This window comes from Ostrinia furnacalis, unplaced genomic scaffold (assembly GCF_004193835.3).
Source record: "Ostrinia furnacalis isolate ACB-3 unplaced genomic scaffold, ASM419383v2 OfSCF3491, whole genome shotgun sequence".
In the NCBI taxonomy this organism is placed as follows: Eukaryota; Metazoa; Arthropoda; class Insecta; order Lepidoptera; family Crambidae; genus Ostrinia; species Ostrinia furnacalis.
Window position 1 is genome coordinate 3,566 of NW_021133730.1, and position 13,598 is coordinate 17,163.

General features: G+C 38.7%; 1 protein-coding gene and 1 long non-coding RNA gene across 2 annotated transcripts; one reads left to right on the forward strand and one right to left on the reverse strand.

Moving 5' to 3' along the window:
• Positions 1–2,496: 2,496 nt before the first annotated feature.
• LOC114357831 (uncharacterized) lies at positions 2,497–3,379 on the reverse strand (the record flags this gene model as incomplete). The annotated part of the gene is made up of 2 exons (XM_028311613.1): positions 2,497–2,723; positions 3,244–3,379. Coding segments are annotated over 2 exons (348 nt in total), but the record flags the coding sequence as incomplete, so codon positions are not given.
• Positions 3,380–10,494: 7,115 nt separating this feature from the next.
• On the forward strand, positions 10,495–13,472 carry LOC114357829 (uncharacterized). Its single transcript, XR_003656335.1, has 3 exons — positions 10,495–10,599; positions 11,786–11,888; positions 13,339–13,472. It is a non-coding gene; the product is annotated as an uncharacterized LOC114357829 (long non-coding RNA).
• Positions 13,473–13,598: the final 126 nt, after the last annotated feature.

The window sequence follows — 13,598 nt, forward strand, 5'->3', positions numbered from 1 at the left end:
TCTGCCTCTTTCACACAATATGCATACATGAAAAGCGGGACTAGTGAAAGAGACCGAAGTATGCGTTGCTCTGCCTTTACTAAGAGATAGGTCACTTTATCTATACAGGGATATAGAGCATGCTTTATGAGGTCAGTTTATGGTGAAATCGAGAGTAACAGGAATTTTGAGTTAGGTCACTTTCATTCTAAGGGTGCGAAGTGTCTGATGGGAGATGACAGCTTGGCAGCTGTGTGATGATGTCGATGGAATCATCGCATGACGATAATCGCAAATACTTGACATGTTGACCACAGAGTTGATAACCATGGACAGGTGCTTGTTTGTTGCAATTTGGATGCCTTTGGAAGGAGTTCGGGCGTGTTCTGTAGCAGTATTTTCTTGGTTTAGAGGTCTTCCAAATAAACCTTTCTTCTTCTTCAGTCGAAAGGTCGTCAGTCGCAAACGCACGACTAACGCCTTCTCAAAATGTAGTCGAAAACCCAAAGGATCTTTAAAGTCTTCTCACCTCTGCAGTCTGTACCCACTTGCTATTATCTCCTGTTTTGTTAAGCGCTTTGTTTGGAAGGAGTCCTAGCGTGTACCGTAGTAGTGCCAGATAAACGGTGGCATCAGGCTAAATTGTGGCATGGAGCATTACTACTGAGCCATCTTACCTCGTCCCTCGTGCACCCATTTGACTTGACCCCCGGCTCATATTATGGTTGCTGGATTCACTGAGGGATTTGGAGATCTCTAATCTGGGTGCTCCGATGCCAGGCTATAATTGCCTGTTTTGAGAAAGCCTTTGGAAAGAGCCCTAGCATGTAACGTCCTTATACATCATGTAGCATCTAAAGGCAGTTGTTGTAATAGTATAGGAGCTATTCTTACCTCGTCCCTCGTGCACCCACTTGACGGAGCGCTTCTTCCTGTTGACGTACATGCTCTGCCCCCGGCTCATGTGATTGCTGGAGTCACAGACTTTGAGATGTGGAACGGTCCGATGCCAAGTTACTATCGTCTTTTGTAGTGCCCTGAGTGCCCAAGCAACTGCACTCAGGAGGATTTGATGAGTGCTGCTGACAACGCCACTCTTGTGGCGGAGTTTTGGGCTGAAACTGTGTAGGTTTGTTGTCGACACGAAAAGAATATCGCCTTTTTTGGGATGTCCTTTGAAAGTACCCCTAGCATGTTCTGTAGAAGTATTTTCCATAAATAAGACCCTTCTTACTTCGTCCCTCGTGCACCCACTTGACGGAGCGCTTCTTCCTGTTGACGTACATGCTCTGCCCCCGGCTCATGTGGTTGCTGGAGTCACAGACTTGGAGATGTGGAACGGTCCGATGCCAAGTTACTATCGTCTCTTTTGGGAAATCCTTTGGAAGTACCCTTAGCCCTAGCGTGTTCTGTAGCAGTATTGTCATTGATTAGACCCTTCTTACCTCGTCCTTCGTGCACCCACTTGATGGAGCGCTTAGAGACTTGGAGATATCGAGTTGGGGCAGTCCGATGCCGGCGCCATTAGTGTTAGGCTATTATCGCCTGTTTTGGGAAAGCATTTGGAAGGAGTCTCTTAGCGAAACAACTAGCACAGTCAGACAGCGGCTTCAACTAGAATGTAATGCAAGTGATAGAAGCTATTCTGTGTCATCTTATGATCTTACCTCGTCCCTCGTGCACCCACTTGACGGAGCGCTTCTTCCTGTTGACGTACATGCTCTGTCCCCGGCTCATGTGGTTCTTGGAGTTGCTCGGAGACTTGGAGATGTCGAAGAATTCGTAGCGTGAATAGCGTTTACCTCGGTAGTAGTATTTCCCAAGTAGAGACGTCAGCTAGCCTGCAAGCTAAACAGTGACTTCTAATGCTGCTATAATAAGACCAATTCTGGTGTCGTACCTCGTCCCTCGTGCACCCACTTGACGGAGCGCTTCTTCCTGTTGAAGTACATGCTCTGCCCCCGGCTCATGTGGTTGCTGAAGTCACATACTTGGAGATGTGGAACGGTCCGATGCCAAGTTACTATCGTCTCTTTTGGGAAATCCTTTGGAAGTACCCCTAGCATGTTCTGTAGAAGTATTTTCCATAAATAAGACCCTTCTTACCTCGTCCCTCGTGCACCCACTTGACGGAGCGCTTCTTCCTGTTGACGTACATGCTCTGCCCCCGGCTCATGTGGTTGCTGGAGTCGCTCAAGGACTTGGAGATGTCGAAGGAGTCTTAGCGTGTACCGTAGTATATAGTATTTCCCACGTAGAGACATCAGCACGTCAAGTTAAACAATGACCTCTCATGCTGCTATAATAAGACCAATTCTGGTGTCGTACCTCGTCCCTCGTGCACCCACTTGACGGAGCGCTTCTTCCTATTGACGTACATGCTCTGCCCCCGGCTCATGTGGTTAATGGAGTCGCTCAGGGACTTGGAGATATCGAAGAATTCGTAGCGTGAATAGCGTTTACCTCAGTAGTAGTTTTTCCCAAGTAGAGACGTCAGCTAGCTAGCAAACTAAACGGTAACCTCTAATGCTGCTATAATAAGACCAATTCTGGTGTCGTACCTCGTCCCTCGTGCACCCACTTGACGGAGCGCTTCTTCCTGTTGACGTACATGCTCTGCCCCCGGCTCATGTGGTTGCTGGAGTCGCTCAGGGACTTGGAGATGGCTCGCGCGAGGTCCATCTGCTCCTTCACGGTTGGGTGCACGCCCGGCACGTAGAACGCTGATGATGCGAATGTCTTCTCTGGAAAATTTTAAACATAGAGATAGAAACTTCTTACTTTCATTGCATTTAAAAGATAAGGTATAAGAAATAAATGTAAGTAAATAAATAAATGGCAGCTTAGTCGTGTCGCTTCAGAGCCAGTTAGGGCCGGCCATTCCTGTTCATTCAAATGATTTTTTAAAAATAGCGTGACTTCTACATGGGTGTGCTTTATCACAATCTAAGAATGGTAGATTCAAACACGTTCCTTTCTAATGAAAAAAGTGCTCTCTGAACCAGAGGCAATGTAAGATTTATCCTACTATATTCGCCATGCTGGTCAGGTGATTTGGGAAAGATATTTAAAATGTTTGCATATTTTTCTCTTAGTCGCTTTTTACGATGTCCACGGGAAGAATGGGAGTCATTTTTTTCTACTCTGTCGGAACCACACGGCCAACGCAGTGTCATAAGCATAATGATAGTCAACACGTTTACGTTACTTAGTTTTCATCAACACCATCATAAACTGTCTAACTCATCAATGTTTCAAACTCACCAAACTTGCGGTCCTTCTTGATGATGTGCTCCTCAGCATCAGGCGCGGGCGTGAAGATCTTATTGAGGTCCACCTCCCGCTCGCCCGGCAGGATCGGCTTGTGCTCTATATTCTCCTGGAATGGCAGTCCAGGACATTATAATGGAAGCCCGATAGGTGGTCTAGCGAATAGCGTAGCTGAACCAGTGGCGTATCTATGGTTATTTTTCAGAGGGCCCCGGGACCCTCGCTGTGAAGCAACGCGGGTGTCTTATTAGGGTAAAGTATGTGTATTTAGTGGGCACTGGACCATTCTGAGCAGAACAGTCGAAAGAGGCTCATTGGTAGATTGATAGATACTTTGTAATATTCATCCTGGGATCTGAACTGGACCCATGGAAAAAGAAAAATTGATAGTAGAAAACCCTTACATTATCTTTAAAGGAAATAAACTCCCCAGTACTTGATTCTATGGTGAATCCTGTATTGTATATGATACGATAAGTAGGCATGTAGAGACAATTACCCACCTAAAATTTTCCTTAATCACACATAATTGAGCTCCAAAATAACGTGACTCAATGTTACTTCAATGACAACCCATAAATACAACCCAATTTGAAGGCCTGAAGTAAATAAGTAAGTGATTGCATTTCCAGCTAAAGGCAATCAGGAATCTGCAGTCTTCGGCTATTTCATAGCGCTTACCTACTAAATTAAATTTGACCTTCACTGGTTGGGTTTCATTGGCGGTCAAGCTGTAGATCCTGGCTACACAGGAGTTGCAGCGGTGGGAACGAGAGGTGGGAATAGTCCCGTTTTACTAAATAAGCATGTTTAAAAGTCAGAGACATCTAAGAGTACAGTCTAGACTAATTTATTCCGCTTCGCTATTCGCTATAATGACGCAGTTATTGTATAAAGCTGCGTCTTCGCTTCGATTATGATGATTTTTGGTAATCGTCTATTCGAGTAACAAAGATGATTGTTTACTCGAATACGACACACCAACATACAACCTTAGCCTTTTAAATATACCTACATAATTTTAAGGAAATTAATTAATTAACTCTGCTAATACATGTTTACTTACAATGTGTATTTAATTCACTGTTTTATATAAAATGGTTTTCTTTTAGAACAAAATAATTAACTCTTACATACACAAGTCTAATTAGAAATAGGAAAATTATAACAGATAGTAAGAGAAAAGATACAGTTTAATAAACATGCAATTATAAATAAGCAGGTATTTACAATGTTATTATCTTAATTATTTTTGGACCAAGCAAGTTTCAAAAAGTTAAATATAATTAATAGGTTGGTATTTTATCAAATAAACACATACTTATAAATACCAAGCGAAACCACTAAACCTAAATTAAGAGACGAAAAAATTTAGTTACTCATAAGAAGAGAAACGCACTGGCACTAAATGACTTTTGTGGAGTATAAAATATGTACAGTTGTCCTGAAACCAAACTTCATGAAAATCTCTCACCAAATGGTTCTAACTCTGTAGCTCTTAGTATCATAAAATTATGCTGAAAACTAGAGCTCGATGCCAATTGCAATCTCAAGTATAATGTAAGATTAATTGAATTTCTCAATAATGAGTACAATCCCTCTGATTTAATTTTTGGCGTTAAAACTCATAAAACTAAATTATTTCTGCAAATAGGCTTTAAAAAAGCACTTTTACATTAAGTAAGTACCTGTACTACGGTCCTAACTTTCGTAGCGTCTAGTTATTGTTTATAGTATGACATAAAAAGTTTTATCAGTCTCATTGAATAGGAAAGTAAGTATTAATATTGTGAACCTTTTTAGTCAGACAGAAGTAAAACTTTTGAGAAAAATTGCCAAATAAGATAATTTCCATAAAGTTTGTTTCCAATGTGTAGTGTCGTGTCTAACGAATGAAATCTAGTGGTATATCTGATTCAATCGACTCCTTACTGGTGGCAGATCCATAGGGAGTGGCATCTCGCGCGCCAGCTCGCCGTCATTCTGTGTACATCAACGACGCCATTTTAACAATTAAATCATAATTTGACGCTAAAAAATACTGTCTAATTAAATTTGTTTATGTCATGTTTTGTGAGATGTTACTGATGGCGCATGACTTTCATGTAAGTTAATAATTACTACGTGAACGTGTAGAATCGATTCCAATTTTGTTAAGATGTTGTGTGTTGCTTATTTTATAGACTTCTGCGTGTAAAGTAGCTTCAGTACATTTATCTAGAAACGAGTAAACATTAGTCCAAAGTAATATGGATATTAAACGTGTAAGAAGTTATCGTTTTTAGACGTTTACTTTTGTGCTCATTTGTCCACGACCAAAGTAATGCCTTTGCTTTTGATCTTTTAAGGAATCCATTAAAACGTCTGTAAGTTTCCTAATCCTGAAAGATCAATAAAACCTCTTTGCCAATGAAAAACCCAGTGCATCTGACGTTACTCTATGGTTCTTTGACAGCGAGTTTTGGCGGGAGTCCAAGCGACGCATGCGCGCCTGCCAGCGGCCATTAAATTTACGACGAACAACAATTTTTTAAACAAATCTCGAGCCAGGACAAAGTCTTTGATATCGTTCAATTACTTGCGCAGATAACTAGGAAATCTATTGTTTTATTGAACTTGCTTACCAACACGTGACGCAAATAATAACTTTTTTTTTTTTTTCATTTTATGTTTTCAGATTATTTCTGCTAGATTTTTCAAGTGCTGGCCGAAATAATGTTGTTAAATGAAATTTTTGGAGGATATAATTTTTAAACAACCACCCACAGTAAGTACCTAGGTACCTACTCATATTGGTGAAAAACGGCGAATATTTTTAAACTTGATAAATTCAGATTCAGAGCATCGATATACTTTCAGCTTTCATACTTGAAAAAAAAAAGTTATCTTGAAAGTAATTTGATTAAATTAAAAGGACTGGATTTTATTGAAACTCTACATTTTTATTTGTTTTATAATAGGAGAGAGTAGATATAGAAACAGACCACATGCAACTAAATAAATAAAATTAAACAGTCATAGTACAGACAGACTCAGATTTACTGAATCTAGTAATATTTTACAGCATTTTATACGGGACGCCATCTACGTAAGCAATATAAACTAAATGTAGAGCTAACAGCTTTCTTAATCAAGAACTGAACCCCCGAAACCCTCAGTTCTTTAACCGACCTATATTTATTTCTAACTAATTGCCAAACAGTAAAAATACCCGGAGGCCGTGACCGGGGGCAGCGGGTTCGACGCCCGGCTGAATCGACACCACTTGACTGATACTAATGAGTTCGCTATAGCTATGATCGAAGATTCGATATGCAAGGTATGGCATGCATGGCACCATTTTCATATTTTGGTCGGTATGCAATAAAAATTATAATAATGCATACCTTTGCGGTGCCTTATACACTAGGTTCATCAAACAGAGAATGGGCAGCAGCGCTCTCTGAAAAACATCAATCTTTTAAACTGCGATCTCCAACCCGCCTGCCAAGCGTGGAGATTATGGCAAAACCCTCCACTATAGTGGAGGAGGCTCATAGTCCAGCAGTGGACTGTAAAGGGCTGTTGATGATGATGATGATACACTAGGTACCTATAGCAGAGCATTTAGAGTTCCTAATCAGTCAAATGTTTATTGGAAAGCGATTTATTTACAATTCCGGCGAACCTTCCACAGTTTCATGAAAAGTGAATTAGGATGAAAAACCATCACTTTATAATACTAAAAAGTATACATTTTCATCAATTATTGGTAGCTACAAAAGCTGCTGAGTTACCTGTAGCTACCGATTTAGAATTTTCTATCGGGAAAACTCGCCTGAATTTACATTGAAAATCTAAACAATAATTCCTGATTTCACATTGATTTTCCTAGCCTAATACTTACTTAATTTTATTTTGACACGCCAATATGTCTACCCAAATACAGTTCAATATAATCAGATTTATTAGTCAGAGTTCTCTGAACTCCATCTCAAGAGGTTTTTTTTAGAGCAACAAGTACTAATAACTCGAGCTGTACTAAAATTCTCAGCCTACACACTGTCTGTTAACAATGGCGATAATTATAATAACATGATCGATGGGATTAATAAAATGGACAGTTAAATACATCAAATGATAATCGCAATCATATAAAAATATCAAGTATCGACATCATGGCATATTTTCCAATTTAAATCCTGCACCACTATTTTGGAGATTAAGACGGAAATCTTCACCATTTCCTCGATTGCTTGAGGAGATATGAACAGCTGTCAGTAGAGTAAAATTTGTTTAAAAATCTATGTCCCTAATATTACTCAAGCAAGTTCTACCGAACAGTTCAAAAGGATAGTCAATTTTTAGTCCAATACTTGTAGAGGCGACCGATATCAGCTTCTGGCATTTTCTTTTACATTTTGAATGGGAAATTCTTTCTTCCACGCGCAGTCAGTTCTTTTAACTCCCATCTCTAAATGCTGTTGCCACACTTTTGCGTTTCGTTCGCCAGTTATTTGTAGCCGGCTGGACAGACATTATGGACAGATTAACCTATTTAAGCTTCTCTAACGTTCCCTGCATCTAATTATACAAGATATTTGGCAACTAATCGCTGTTTACTGAACTGAACATCGGTTTCGACACTATATAGTAGTGTTGGATATAAGTACAGTTGTAGTATAATAACAAAAGATAAGTATTTCAAGAATTGGCCAGTCACAGTAACCATTATTTTGTGAGTATTGAAAACAATATATTAAGAACTAGTAGGTAGGTCAAAGAGTTAGGTAAGTCAGCGCCAAAGAGTTCGAGACAACCAAAGTGGCCAAAATTTATTTATTTATACTTCAATGCCAAAAATATTAACATTAGGCGAACTTAATGCCATAAGGCATTCTCATCCAGTTTACCTTTGGGTTATGCAGAAAAATTAGTTTGGCGGTATAACAAAAATTAAATAAAACAAAGCGACGGCAAAACAAATAAGCTACTTAAACACATACATAAATAATATATAAAATAATATAATAAATAAATACATACTAAGATGATAGATATAATGATGGATGACGATAAGTTAAAACAGAAACCATTCATGAAGATGATAACATTTGGAGAAAGTGGTTATGAACAGATTTTTTGAACGAAANAAGGTCACCCAAAAGGCGATGGAGCGTGCTATGCTCGGAGTTTCCCTGCGTGATCGAATCAGAAATGAGGAGATTCGCAGGAGAACCAGAGTGACTGACATAGCCCACAGAATCGCTATTAAAATAAAGTGGCAGTGGGCGGGGCACATAGCTCGTAGAGCTGATGGCCGCTGGGGCAGGAAAGTTCTTGAGTGGCGACCACGAGCCGGAAGACGTAGCGTGGGCAGGCCTCACACTAGGTGGACCGACGATCTGGTGAAGGTCGCGGGAGGTGCCTGGATGCAAGCGGCGCAGCATCGGTCTTCGTGGAAATCCTTGGGGGAGGCCTTTGTCCAGCAGTGGACGTCTTTCGGCTGAAAAAGAACGAACGAACGGTAAAACATATTATACATAGTTTTCATCACAGTTTTTTTCCCATCAAAGTATTTCCAGTGAAAGACCAAATCCGCGTGCAAAAGCTAGTTCAAACATCGCGACCTCAGTTTCGAATGCTCACTCTATTCTCATACAATATTAAAGCGTCTAGCGTTGCTTGAAACATTTTTATTATTATTACAAGAATGAAAACAGTTCCCGTATGAGATGATGCATGTTCCAAGCCGGAAATAAAAATAAATCTCACGAATGGTCTGTGTGAGGGTGAGTTATTGTTCGGAGACTGGGTTTTGGTGAACGGAAATGTGGTAGAAGCATTTCCGATAACATTTTTTAACTTGGTGACTGAGAATGTGAGCGGCGCAGGATCGGTCTACGTGGAAATCCTTGGGGGAGGCCTTTGTCCAGCAGTGGACGTCTTTCGGCTGAAACGAACGACTGAGTTACTTGCGCTGCTTCTTCTCAGAACTGGTCTATTCATTGTCACGAAGCAGTGGTAGGGTTAAAGCAATAGTGTATGTGTAAAATCGCTTTTTAAAAGCCTATTTTAAAAAATACTCAATACTTTATGACTTTTGACCGACTACAACAAGAAATTATAAGGAGCATTATGATTTTGATCGGTGTGGTTTTTTTATTATTGTCCTAAAATGTATTCTCGATTCCTAAATTTATTAATACCTACAGGCTTAAGTGCAGAGCTAGTTCAAAATAAAATATTTTTTACATTTCAATGATTACCGATTTCTATACTTTTGTAAAGATTGTCAATGCTTCTAGATATGCTAAAAATATAACCTATAATTAAAATTTGAAACTAAACTTCTTCTTCTGTGATTTTGTCGTTTTAAGTTGGATGCAGTAAGTTCAACTGGGAGTTCATGATAAATGAGTAATTAAATTTTGTGTTACATCGCTGACAGTGCATTTTTGATAATAAGTTGATGCTTAATTAATGATTTAATTTAATTAAAACATGGCTGATAGGATGTTTGCCAATTATTACGAATCAAAGATATTATTATAGAAGTAAAAATTGTAAATAGAAGGCGACTCTATACCAATTAAGCAAAGGTTAAAGTTTAAGGTAATTATTGTTAGTTTGGTGCGATTTTTTCGCGCCTGAGTCATTGAATTAATGTTGATGAACTTTTTGTATAGAAGATTTGAAGTTGTAGAAGGACTAAGATTGTCATTTTTCCGCCAAAAACATAATGTGATTAAGTTATTAAAGTATCTTTGTATCTTATTATGTATAAGTCGGCCGTCTGGTGTAGTGGTTCAGAACGGACTACTATGCCGAGAGGTCCCGGGTTCGATTCCCGGCCGGGCAGAAATTGAAATGATGAATTTTAATTTCTGTGACGGGTCTGGGTGTGACTATGTATGATATGTATGTATTTAAAAAAAAAAGTATATAAGTAGTATATCCGTTAAGTTAGCACCCATAACACAAGCATTAAGTTGCTTACTTTGGGGCTAGCTGGCGCTGTGTGAAATTGTCCAAAGATTTATTTATTATTATTATTATTATAAGTAAGATTAATTTCAATAGTATAATACGCCAAATTAGTGTATTAACTGTCAAATTCAAATTCAAATTATTTATTTCTTGAAATATGGTACAGGTCTTAAACTACTACAATAAGTCCATCATATGTGTTTATGTTTTTTACTGTAGTTATGTACGACAATAATCCCTATAGCTGTTGTTACAAAACTAGCTCTATTTTTCTAACTACAGTACTTTTTTACAGGTTGTCAAGCGTCTGCCAACCCTAACGAACTCACATACAAGTGGTACGTGAACAATGATCAGATAGCTGGTGACAGCAGTGAGCTGGTAAGTTCTTTTTATTTTACGTCATCATTTCAGCCATTGGACGTCCACTGCTGAACATAGGCGTCCCCCAATGATTTCCATAATGACCGGTTGGTAGCGGCCTGCATCCAGCGTCTTCCTGCTACCTTTATGAGGTCATCAGTCTAACTTTGTGGGTGTACGACCTACGACGCGCTTTCCGGTACGTGGCCTACACCAGAACCTTGCTGCCCTATTATTGAGGTTATTCTTTAAAAATAGAGAAAAATATAAACTACAAACTGCACAAAATGGTACTTATGTGTCCGTAAATATATTTTACAGAAGTTAACTACCAAAACCTCTTTTTCTTAATTTTAATATTACACCGTTTATTCTTTATAGTTCGTTATAAATGCACATTATTTCCATTGTTAAAAACATTTGCCTAACGCTCATTTCCCGTATCCATAAAGTAGCTTACTTAACAATTCATTTAGCTCCACATAATTTTGTTAGCAGGATGCTCTGTAATAAAGACTCCCATATATTCCCTCCGTATTAATTTTACAGGCTGCATTTGCATGTACCAGAGAGCATTTCCTGCCGGAGGAGAATTTTCAAATTTCTTCTTGGCACACGGTACACCTGCAATATACATTTTTCATTAGGTGTGTTGAGGGGGTTTTCAAAACTGTACCACGGTTATCCTTTAGCCTGGCGAGGGTATATTTTGTTTGAAAAAAATTGAAACGAGTTTCATGAGTCTTGGTTGTGTAAATATTTGAAACAAGTAGTGGTTTCAAAAAGTTGTATTGGTGTTGAACAACTGTAATAACTATTTAGAAGATTCGAAGGGTCATACTCCTGCTTGACTTGACTTGACTTAAGGTCCTATGTCCCCTAGATGGGGCAGAGGGCGTCCACAACAGTCCTCCATCTCGTTCGGTCTTGAGCTTCGCGTTTGATCTCGCTCCAGGTCTAGCCGATTTTCTTCGCCTCGTCTGCACAATGCGCCGCCAAGTTTGCTTGGGGTGACCACGTGTCGTACGCGTCATACTCCTGCAGTGGAGACTAAACGTCTTGATGATAATGATGATGACGATGATGATGATGAGAGGCTGGATATCGAAACTATCAAGTTTAATTAGCTATTAAACTTTCACAGACTAGATACTTACTTTGTATTCAAAAGAATGGTGTTTCAATATAATGTATTTTGTTATAGGTACTGAAAAACATATCCCGGTCTTACAACGAGGCTACAGTCAAGTGTGAGGTGCACAATATCATTGGAAAGAGTGCCGATACGAAGACCTTGGAAGTGGCATGTAAGTATTATTTTTTTAGCATTGGGATTGCACGCAGGAAGATTTAATGAAGTCTACTGACAACGCCACTCTTGTGGCGGAGTTTTGGGCAGACACTGTGTAGGTTTGTTGTCGACACGACAAGAAGAAGAAGCATTAGGAGTAGCAGAGCAGTCGCCTGGCGAGCGAAAGGTCAGTTCCCATCTGAATCTGAGACAGATTTATTAATTTTTTTAAAATCATACTCTCCTATACACATATATTATAAGTAAAGTCTCTCTCTGTCAATGAGTCCACGTATTTTGAATACGGGACTATTCCCACTTCTCGTTCCCACCGCTGCAACTCCTGTGTAGCCAGGATCTACAGCTTGACCGCCAATAAAAACACAAACAGTGAAGGTCTATTATAAGGTATTCTATTCTGTATAGTTATTGTCCTTTAATTTATCGATTCATGTCTTCTCATCACTTCTCCGTATTGTATAATTATGTCAAAGTGAAATTGTGAACTCTGTCAGTTTATAATATAACGCGTTAGATTGTAAACTAACAGTGGGTTAGGTCAGGTTATATTGTAATTTAACTACGTCAGATTATAATCTGACGGAATTCACAATTTTACGGTGACATAATTATACATATTTTATGTTCTCCCATCACTAGTGCTGAGCTCTATTGTCCGCTAATTTATCGATATTGCCTCAAATTCACATGTCGATAAACCCGCATTACAGCCAGTGACTTAACGGACTTCCAAGGGATTAGTACCCCATTAGACCGGTGTTATGTTAATACAATACAATGTCAACATGGAAGTTAAAGCACTCTGTATTTGGATGCAAGTTTATGACCATGTTTCCTTCCCTTGAGTTTGTTTCTCTGTCAATATTATTAATTTATTTTTTGCCATTTCATTCAAAAGTTATTCATTTATTTTTTGCCATAAAGCTTTTAAAAGGAGCTATGATGTCGCCATATTCATTTTTTGATCCTGACATTTATTTGATAGAGAAATGTGAGCTTAGTGTTGAAAAAACATCTATTATTCATCATTAAGATATTATTCATTATTTGATTGAAAAATTTTCGTATCTTAAAGATAAAGATATTTTTTTACATAAACAAACATGTGTGAAAACATATTACAGAGCAACATGATTTGGTCTTATAGTTTTAACAGGTGATAGGTACAACATGACTGTTTTACCAAGATATTGGCATGTAAATGATATGTCAAGTAAGAATGTCAATATTACAATAAAATTCATAATAACAAATCTTGTGATACTAATGATATTATAATTTTAAGACAATAAAGATTGACATAAATTCAATGAGAAGCATGGTGTAATTTTAATACTCGTAGGCTCTTTGACTCTAGTGCTGGCTATTACGTTAGTGCTCTTCAACCTCACAGTTTTTTGATAGATGGCGCTAACTCTATGTTTCAATACTTTTTTTTTGTCTAGATGGACCAACCTTCCTAGAGCGTCCCAAGAACGTGGAAGTGGAGGCTGGATCGCAAGCTACCCTCAGCTGTAAGGTTGATGGCCATCCACCCCCGAAGGTGCTATGGCTGCGGTATGAAAACGACCGGGTTATAGTAAGTATTTTTGAATTTACGGTTAATGTAATGGTGATCCAGTGCAGTGATTTTAACTCAAGCAGACCCGGGTTCTAATTTCTCAGTAAGCTCAAGTTGTTTTATTCAATTAATCCATGTGGTATA